Source organism: Haliotis asinina, chromosome 9, assembly GCF_037392515.1.
Source record: "Haliotis asinina isolate JCU_RB_2024 chromosome 9, JCU_Hal_asi_v2, whole genome shotgun sequence".
NCBI lineage: Eukaryota > Metazoa > Mollusca > Gastropoda > Lepetellida > Haliotidae > Haliotis > Haliotis asinina.
The window spans coordinates 22,114,961-22,125,809 of NC_090288.1; the positions used below are offsets into that span (position 1 = coordinate 22,114,961).

General features: G+C 41.5%; 1 protein-coding gene across 1 annotated transcript in view; it reads left to right on the forward strand.

Annotated features, from left to right (window-relative positions):
- LOC137296992 (uncharacterized) overlaps nt 1-9,028 on the forward strand; it is a 42,881-nt gene extending 33,853 nt beyond the window's left edge. The window contains exons 6-7 of the mRNA XM_067828924.1: nt 4,052-4,124; nt 4,552-9,028. Of these exons, the coding sequence (XP_067685025.1) occupies nt 4,052-4,124; nt 4,552-4,709 (231 nt within the window). The 3' untranslated portion in view covers nt 4,710-9,028. The remainder of the gene's footprint in view (nt 1-4,051; nt 4,125-4,551) is intronic.
- The last annotated feature ends 1,821 nt before the right edge of the window (nt 9,029-10,849 follow it).

Here is a 10,849-nt window from a genome sequence, read left to right on the forward strand (position 1 = left end):
GTATCTGAATGAGGTGAGGTGGTTAACTGTACAGGGGTATCTGAATGAGGTGAGGTGGTTAACTGTACAGGTGTATCTGAATGAAATGAGGTGGTTGACTGTGCAGGGGTATCTGAATGAGGTGAGGTGGTTAACTGTACAGGGGTATCTGAATGAGGTGAGGTGGTTAACTGTACAGGTGTATCTGAATGAGGTGAGGTGGTTAGCTGTACAGGTGTATCTGAATGAGATGAGTTGGCCACATCACTGTACAGGTGTATCTGAATGAGGTGAGGTGGTTAACTGTGCAGGGGTGTCTGAATGAGGTGAGGTGGTTAACTGTACAAAGGTATCTGAATGAGATGAGGTGGTTAACTGTACAGGGGTATCTGAATGAGGTGAGGTGGTTAACTGTACAGGTGTATCTGAATGAGGTGAGGTGGTTAACTGTACAGGTGTATCTGAATGAGGTGAGGTGGTTAACTGTACAGGTGTATCTGAATGAGATGAGGTGGTTAACTGTACAGGGGTATCTGAATGAGGTGAGGTGGTTAACTGTACAGGGGTATCTGAATGAGGTGAGGTGGTTAACTGTACAGGTGTATCTGAATGAGGTGAGGTGGTTAACTGTACAGGTGTATCTGAATGAGGTGAGGTGGTTAACTGTACAGGTGTATCTGAATGAGTTGAGGTGGTTAACTGTACAGGTGTATCTGAATGAGGTGAGGTGGTTAACTGTACAGGTGTATCTGAATGAGATGAGGTGGTTAACTGTACAGGGGTATCTGAATGAGGTGAGGTGGTTAACTGTACAGGGGTATCTGAATGAGATGAGTTGGTTAACTGTACAGGTGTATCTGAATGAGGTGAGGTGGTTAACTGTACAGGTGTATCTGAATGAGGTGAGGTGGTTAACTGTACAGGTGTATCTGAATGAGGTGAGGTGGTTAACTGTACAGGTGTATCTGAATGAGATGAGGTGGTTAACTGTACATGGGTATCTGAATGAGGTGAGGTGGTTGGCTGTACAGGTGTATCTGAAGGAGATGAGATGCCCACATCACTGTACAGGTGTATCTGAATGAGATGAGGTGGTTTACTGTACAGGTGTATCTGAATGAGGTGGTTAACTGTACAGGGGTATCTGAATGAGGTGAGGTGGTTAACTGTACAGGGGTATCTGAATGAGGTGAGGTGGTTAACTGTACAGGTGTATCTGAATGAAATGAGGTGGTTGACTGTGCAGGGGTATCTGAATGAGGTGAGGTGGTTAACTGTACAGGGGTATCTGAATGAGGTGAGGTGGTTAACTGTACAGGTGTATCTGAATGAGGTGAGGTGGTTAGCTGTACAGGTGTATCTGAATGAGATGAGTTGGCCACATCACTGTACAGGTGTATCTGAATGAGGTGAGGTGGTTAACTGTGCAGGGGTGTCTGAATGAGGTGAGGTGGTTAACTGTACAAAGGTATCTGAATGAGATGAGGTGGTTAACTGTACAGGGGTATCTGAATGAGGTGAGGTGGTTAACTGTACAGGTGTATCTGAATGAGGTGAGGTGGTTAACTGTACAGGTGTATCTGAATGAGGTGAGGTGGTTAACTGTACAGGTGTATCTGAATGAGATGAGGTGGTTAACTGTACAGGGGTATCTGAATGAGGTGAGGTGGTTAACTGTACAGGGGTATCTGAATGAGGTGAGGTGGTTAACTGTACAGGTGTATCTGAATGAGGTGAGGTGGTTAACTGTACAGGTGTATCTGAATGAGGTGAGGTGGTTAACTGTACAGGTGTATCTGAATGAGGTGAGGTGGTTAACTGTACAGGTGTATCTGAATGAGATGAGGTGGTTAACTGTACAAGGGTATCTGAATGAGGTGAGGTGGTTAACTGTACAGGTGTATCTGAGTGAGATGAGGTGGTTAACTGTACAGGTGTATCTGAATGAGGTGAGGTGGTTAACTGTACAGGTGTATCTGAATGAGATGAGGTGGTTAACTGTGCAGGGGTATCTGAATGAGGTGAGGTGGTTAACTGTACAGGTGTATCTGAATGAGGTGAGGTGGTTAACTGTACAGGTGTATCTGAATGAGATGAGGTGGTTAACTGTACAGGGGTATCTGAATGAGGTGAGGTGGTTAACTTTACAGGGGTATCTGAATGAGATGAGTTGGTTAACTGTACAGGTGTATCTGAATGAGGTGAGGTGGTTAACTGTACAGGTGTATCTGAATGAGGTGAGGTGGTTAACTGTACAGGTGTATCTGAATGAGGTGAGGTGGTTAACTGTACAGGTGTATCTGAATGAGATGAGGTGGTTAACTGTACATGGGTATCTGAATGAGGTGAGGTGGTTGGCTGTACAGGTGTATCTGAAGGAGATGAGATGCCCACATCACTGTACAGGTGTATCTGAATGAGATGAGGTGGTTTACTGTACAGGTGTATCTGAATGAGGTGGTTAACTGTACAGGGGTATCTGAATGAGGTGAGGTGGTTAACTGTACAGGGGTATCTGAATGAGGTGAGGTGGTTAACTGTACAGGTGTATCTGAATGAAATGAGGTGGTTGACTGTGCAGGGGTATCTGAATGAGGTGAGGTGGTTAACTGTACAGGGGTATCTGAATGAGGTGAGGTGGTTAACTGTACAGGTGTATCTGAATGAGGTGAGGTGGTTAGCTGTACAGGTGTATCTGAATGAGATGAGTTGGCCACATCACTGTACAGGTGTATCTGAATGAGGTGAGGTGGTTAACTGTACAGGTGTATCTGAATGAGGTGAGGTGGTTGACTGTACAGGTGTATCTGAATGAGATGAGGTGGTTAACTGTGCAGGGGTGTCTGAATGAGGTGAGGTGGTTAACTGTACAAAGGTATCTGAATGAGATGAGGTGGTTAACTGTACAGGGGTATCTGAATGAGGTGAGGTGGTTAACTGTACAGGTGTATCTGAATGAGGTGAGGTGGTTAACTGTACAGGTGTATCTGAATGAGGTGAGGTGGTTAACTGTACAGGTGTATCTGAATGAGATGAGGTGGTTAACTGTACAGGGGTATCTGAATGAGGTGAGGTGGTTAACTGTACAGGGGTATCTGAATGAGGTGAGGTGGTTAACTGTACAGGTGTATCTGAATGAGGTGAGGTGGTTAACTGTACAGGTGTATCTGAATGAGGTGAGGTGGTTAACTGTACAGGTGTATCTGAATGAGGTGAGGTGGTTAACTGTACAGGTGTATCTGAATGAGATGAGGTGGTTAACTGTACAAGGGTATCTGAATGAGGTGAGGTGGTTAACTGTACAGGTGTATCTGAGTGAGATGAGGTGGTTAACTGTACAGGTGTATCTGAATGAGGTGAGGTGGTTAACTGTACAGGTGTATCTGAATGAGATGAGGTGGTTAACTGTGCAGGGGTATCTGAATGAGGTGAGGTGGTTAACTGTACAAGGGTATCTGAATGAGATGAGGTGGTTAACTGTACAGGGGTATCTGAATGAGGTGAGGTGGTTAACTGTACAGGTGTATCTGAATGAGGTGAGGTGGTTAACTGTACAGGTGTATCTGAATGAGATGAGGTGGTTTACTGTGCAGGGGTATCTGAATGAGGTGAGGTGGTTAACTGTACAGGTGTATCTGAATGAGGTGAGGTGGTTAACTGTACAGGTGTATCTGAATGAGATGAGGTGGTTAACTGTACAGGGGTATCTGAATGAGGTGAGGTGGTTAACTGTACAGGGGTATCTGAATGAGATGAGGTGGTTAACTGTACAGGTGTATCTGAATGAGGTGAGGTGGTTAACTGTACAGGTGTATCTGAATGAGGTGAGGTGGTTAACTGTACAGGTGTATCTGAATGAGGTGAGGTGGTTAACTGTACAGGTGTATCTGAATGAGATGAGGTGGTTAACTGTACAAGGGTATCTGAATGAGGTGAGGTGGTTAACTGTACAGGTGTATCTGAATGAGATGAGGTGGTTAACTGTACAGGTGTTTCTGAATGAGGTGAGGTGGTTAACTGTACAGGTGTATCTGAATGAGCCTTGTCAAGCCTTGCCATGTGTTGCTTTCAGGGCTTTAAAGGAGGAAGTACAACATTTTTCTCCAGTGATGCTTCACAGAAGGTGCCAGTTGTACCTGTAAAAGGTAATGTTTTCAAGCTTACGATTCATACATATTAGTTTTCAGCACATCTGACCACAAGCTATTATCTACAATTAGAGGATATATCAATAACAAAATACCATCATATCAAGTACATATACAAATGTCCTATATCCTATCCTACCTGTCCCTGACTGCAGACTAAATAGTATCCTCAGTTATTAATTATCAAAAATACTTTTCAGCCGATTACTCCCCTTGAAACCCTCCCCGAATTCTCCTCAATCTGTACAACCACCCCATCAATACACCTTTACCCCTCCCCCTCATCTACCCAGGTTTTCCCTCCACTTAGCCCCTTCCACCCCTATCTCTTCTTCCCATTCTTCCACCCCATCTCTCTATCTGATGCCCTTCATTTATTGCTGTTATTATAACTTTGACCTTGAAGCTGTCACATTCCCAACAGGCTCAGCCCTGATATTCCAACATGACATTCTACATGAGGGGTCAGAGGTGCTGGAGGGAATGAAGTATTCTGTGAGGACTGATGTCATGTACTCAGCAGACCGAATAACAGATGCATCGGATGATGTCCCTGTCGATGAAGTGAACTCACCGACATGATGCAGTAAATTCCCCGACATGATGTAGTAAACTTCCTGACATGATGTAGCAAAACTTCCTGACGTGATGCAGTAAACCCACCCGACATGATGCAGTAAATTCCCTGACATAATGCAGTAAACTCCCTGACATGATGCAGTAAACTCCTGACATGATGTAGTAAGCTTCCCAACATGATGCTGTGAACTTCCCCGACATGATGCGGTAAACCTCTCTGACATGATGCAGTAAACTCCACAAGATGATGCAGTAAACTCCCCGACATGATGCTGTAAACTCTCCAACATGATGCAGTAGCACCCCCACCACCCGACATGATGCAGTAAGCCCCCCCAACATGATGCTGTTAAGTCCCCCCAATGTGATGCAGTAGACCTTCCCGACATGATGCAGTAAGCTTCCCGACATGATGCTGTAAACTCCCCGACATGATGCAGTATCCCCCCCAACATGATGCTGTAAACTCCCTGACATGAAACAGTAAACTCCCTGACATGATGCAGTAACTCCCTGACATGATGCAGTAAGCTTCCCGACATGATGTAGTAAACTCCCTGACATGATGCAGTAAACCCCCCTGATATGATGCTGTAAACCCCTGACATGATGCTGTAAACTTCTCAACATGATGCAGTAAGGTTCCAAACATGATGCAGTAAACTCCCTGACATGATGCAGTAAGCTTCCCAACATGATGTGGTAAACTCCCTGACATGATGCAGTAAACCCCCCTGATATGATGCTGTAAACTCCTGACTTGATGCAGTAAACTCCCTGACATGATGCAGTAAATTCCCGGACATGATGCAGTAAGCTCCCTGACATGATACAGTAAGCTTCCTAACATAATGTAGTAAACTCTCTGACATGATGTAGTAAACTCCAGAAGACATTATTCTAGAGTTGGGAAGCTGTCTCTCCTGGTGTGATGTTACCAGACGGAACCATCGTCATGACAACAACCCAGCCTTCCACTTATTGCAGGACTGTGTTGGATGTCATGCTTTCCTTCAGTAACATCGCCCCTTCTGTTTCCCCTTTGTGTTGCCTGTACTGTATGGGTCAACTATACAGGCACATTGTGATAATCCTTGATACAACTTCTGAATGAGAGATAATACATATGCTGCTGAATATGTGTGATGCTAGAGTTAAACCAGGAGCAGCCATTCTGTGCTGATGTCTTTGATGACGTTTGTGTCTGATGACAGGTATAACGTCTGTCTTATGACAGGTGTAATATATGTGTCTGATAACAGGTTAATGTATGTGTCTGATGACATTTATGGCTGTGTCTGATGACTGATGTAATGCTTTCATCTGATTACAGGAATAATGCCTGTGTCTTATGACAGGTATAATATCCGTGTCAGATGACAGCTATGTTTGAGCTGATGACAGGTATAATATCTGTGTCTGATGACAGCTATGTTTGTGCTGACGACAGGTAAAATATCTATGTTTGATTACAGGTGTAATGTTTGTGTCTTGCCTTGTAACATCTTTATAACATTGTCCCCCACTGAAACACGGAACAGGGATACTATGTATTCAGCAGCATCCGTCTGTCCATATGTACGTCCCATTACTTGTTAACGCCATATCTCATGAACTGCTATACCCAAAGTCTTCAAATTTGGTGACAGCCTACACTGGGAGATTATACAGGAGCCATCAAGTTTGTTGACCTTGTCTTTATTTTCAAGGTCACCATGACTCTTTGACCACTCTTCAAACTCTTGTTAATGCCATATCTCATGAACTGTTTTACCCAATTTCTTCAAATTTGGTGACAGCCTACAATGGGAAATTGCACAGACACCAGACAAGTTTGTTGACCTTGACCTTATTTTCAAGGTCATCATGAATCTTTGACCACTCTTCAAACTCTTGTTAATGCCATATCTCATGAACTGTTTTACCCAATTTCTTCAAATTTGGTGACAACCTACATTGAGGGAATGCGCAGACACCAGTCAATTTTGTAGACCTTGATCTTATTATCAAGGTAACCACAACTCTCTGACCACTCTTCAAACTCTTGTTAATGTGATACCTCATGAACTGTTGTACTGAATGACTTTATAGTCTGGCAGAAAATGTTTCAGAACGGTGTTAGGTAAATTTACTTTAAAAGTATAAGTGCTATTTGTTTCCAGCTATTCGAGGCTTTATAATTCTTCTACCATTGAGGATTTGAATTGTCATAATTTATCACTCGATAATAAGAAAGTTGTCTATAAGAGCTGTCATTATTTCAAGTCACAACAACACCTCACATGTCAAGGGTGTTGAGCTACTTACCAGAACAGCGACCCGGTCATGCAAATAGGCAGGTCAAATGTCACATTCTTACATTATCTCGGCTGGTCATGTCACATGACTTCAAGCACGTGCATTTTGCATTAGTTAACAATGTCAATACTGGTGTAGGGCAGAAGGGGTTGTCTCAAAATGAAATATGTCACATAATTTATATGATTTTTGAAATTGCTATTGCAATGTCTTTTCATGCACATGTTTATAACAGAGCATTTTGATTGTGAAGTTTCCATGAAAATATTTTGAGCTTGGAAGTAGTTATGGGAAAGGTTTGTTTTCTAGGCATTATTCACAGTCCATTAATGATATTTCTGTAAACTATGCCAGTACACATTACTGAAGTGGGTCTTTCATTTGTATTTTTGGGGTTGATCACTTACCTGTTTTCCTCAAATTTTTCAAGATTTTTCAATCACAAAGCATCTCTTCTTTTTTCTTATTGTTCTCAAGTAATTTATTCTTGATTTTACGATGTCATGCTGTTCACACATGGCAAGTTTTATCCCCTGAACACTTTTACATTTCTAACCAAATTTCAGCAACAATTTGCAAATAGTATAACGAGAGACATCAAGCTGGTGGTCTTGAGCAAGGATTTGGTTCAATCGTTGTACTGACACATGCACATTTTGATGTGTTAGTTTTCTATTTATGTCCCTGACAAGCCTTGATTAAAACTATCCAGTTTTAATTTCCTACCAACTTTTGAGATGGTCCCTAGAATGTCTGTAGATGAGGCATGAATAATTCCACTCAACATGCCCTTTGAGAGATCCAAGGCATGTTGGGTCCGTTTGCGATACTTTTCAGGAGCTACAAATGGACGGCCCCTTTCACTTTCTCGTTTGAAATGATTATATATTTTTCGTATAATGTCTTTTGCATCAGTCAACAAATTGGATGTGGACATTTCTGTATGAGTAGATGTGTGTGCACTTAGTGAAATGCATGTGCTTGAAGTCATGTGACATTATCTGCCAAGCGTAATGTAAGGATTTGACATGTTACCTGCCTATTTGCATGACCGGGTGGCTGTTCTGGTAAGTAGCTCAGTTTTAAAGTAAAGTTAGCAAACACCTTATTTTCAAGGTCAACATGACCCTTTGACCACTCTTCAAAATCTTGTTAATGCGATCTCATGAACTGTTGTACCCAATGTCCTCAAATTTGGTGACAGCGTACATCGGGGGATTATGCAGACATCAGTTGATTTGGGTGAACTTGATTTTATTTTCAGTATGACTACAACACTTTGTCCACTTTTCAAAGTTGTGTTAACACAATATTCCATAGAACATTGCAACCAATGTCCTCAATGCTATTGACAGCGTACATTGGGTGATTATTCAGACAACAGTCATTTCAAGCATCTTGTGTGTGAGCAAAAATTAAAGAGTAGTGAATATGTTATAAATATTTCATTCATCTTTAGCGGCAGGGGTCATTGCCATGTTGGTGGCAAAAACTTGTTACTTGTTGTGTCTGCTCTGTTGTTTACAGTTTATAGTACAATCTGTGATGTACAGCTGTTTTTATTGAGATATATTTACAGACTGCCTTTGTTGACAGTTTATGGTGAAATGTGTCATGTACAAATGTATTTTGTTGAGATATATTTAGTGATTGCCTTTGTTGACAGTTTATAGTGCAATATGTGATGTACATGGGACTGAGAAATGTTTGATAGTATCTGATAAGCACAATCTACTTCAGACATATGTTCTCCTGGAACTGAAGACATAAGGAGATAGAATAAGTGTTCATGTATACGAAGCACAATGTTTTCTTCAGAATGTCCGTCTCCTTCATGCATGTATTTACACATTCATGGCCATCATTTGGATCTGCTGTTATTTTACATTTACCCATGGAAGGTGTGTGTCTGGCTGTGTTGGTTAAACGGTTGTTACCTGACCAGAAGCTGTTGTCATTATAGTATTCAGGTTTGGTTCAAACCACTTTGGTTTTTTATCCATTTATCTCTTTATGGATGTTGTATTTTGTTGCCATTAAACTTTTACTATATGACAGCATTGCTTTACTTTCATGTGGCCTTTAGAAGCACTCCAGGAATGTTATAACATGGTACACCATGCATATACTTGACATTGTGTTTGGACACAGGCCTCCGTCATGATGCGTCAACAGCTGCCACACCGTCGTCATGCTATATATGTGTATGTATAACAAGAGTCATCAGAAGATGACATATTCCTCTGGATCCCACATAAGGACAAATCATATGACGATTACTTGATCAAGTTTGAATCATTTCCGTGGAACTAATGAAAAGTATAAATGCCATATATCTGTAAACAGCAAAAGGCACTATTTCAAGAACTGTCTGATATATCTGCCAAGATCTGTTGAGAAATACCAAATGGTTTTTGAGTTGTACTCTGTAAACGAAGCCCATCCCTCCTTTTTATGACTAAGTCCGCATTGTTTTCATGGAAACTGAGAAAAATAAAAGTGCCAAAATGACTTTTTGCGTAAATAGCAAAAGGCACCACTTTGGGGTCTAAGCTCACATATGTGCCTAGGTTAGATGAAAGATATTAAGAAGATTTTGAGTTGTGCTCCGGAAACGAAGACCATCCCCCACCTTTTGAGACTGGCACCCCTATAGGTTCTGACTGACATGTCTGTCAAGTTTTGCAGATAAGTATTGAATGGAACGTTTTGGTCTTAGTCTAATGGTGGGGTGGGCTTAGTTTCCGGAGCATAACTCATAACCGTTCAATACTTTTCTGAAAAACGTGATAGATATATCAGTCAGAACCGAAAGTGGTGCCTTTTACTATTTACAGGTTTTTGTGATTTATTACTTTCTTGGTTTCCATAGAAACGTTTTGGACTTAGTCTGAAAATGGAGGGATGGGTGTCATTTCCGGAGCATAACTCTAAAACCATTCAATACTTTTCTGCAAAACTTGATAGATATATCAATCCGAACCTAAAGTGGTGCCATTTGCTATTTACAGGTGTTTGTGACTTCTTATTTTCTCGTTTTCCATGGAAACGTTTCGGAGTTAGTATCAAAAGGGATGGGTTCCGTTTCCAGATCAGAACTCAAAAACTTATTAATATCTGTCAGCAAAACCTGGCATATATTGGAGGCAGACCATAAAGTGTTGCCTTTTGCTATTTACAGGTTTTGGTGATTTATGATTTTCCCAATTTCCCTTGTCTCAGTGGGGAGGGATGGACTTCGTGTCCAGAGCACAACTCGAAAAGTTCTTAATATTGTTCAGCAAAACTTGGCAGATATGTGTGGCAGACCCCCAAAATTTACAGATTTTTGTGATTTATCATTTTCCCAGTTTCCATGGAAACGATTCTGACTTAATCTCAAAATGGAGGGCTGGGTTTCATTTCTAGAGCACAACTCGAAAACCATTTGATATCTTTCAATAGTTCTTGGCAGACATATGAGACAGATCTTGAAGTGGTGCATTTTGCTGTTTGCAGATACATGGCATGTATATTTTCCATGACTTCCAAAAGATTCAAACCTAGTCTAGAAAAGCATCAAGTAACTGTCAGATGATTTGTCCTTTCAAATATGTTGGGGGCCGAGCGAAATATGTCGATGATGGTGTATTACAAAGGACACTTTTGAAATGCCCATTTTGAAATTATTCTTACCTACACTGTGAACGATAGTTGACTTATAAACTGATAACCTCCATGCTGAAACTATTGAGGATTAAGCTACCATGGAGTCTCACTGTCACTATTGAAAGTTTGGAGGGGTCGTCTCAAAAGCAAAACCAGAAGATGGATGAGGTTGGCCTGGGAGATGGAGATATCAGCTG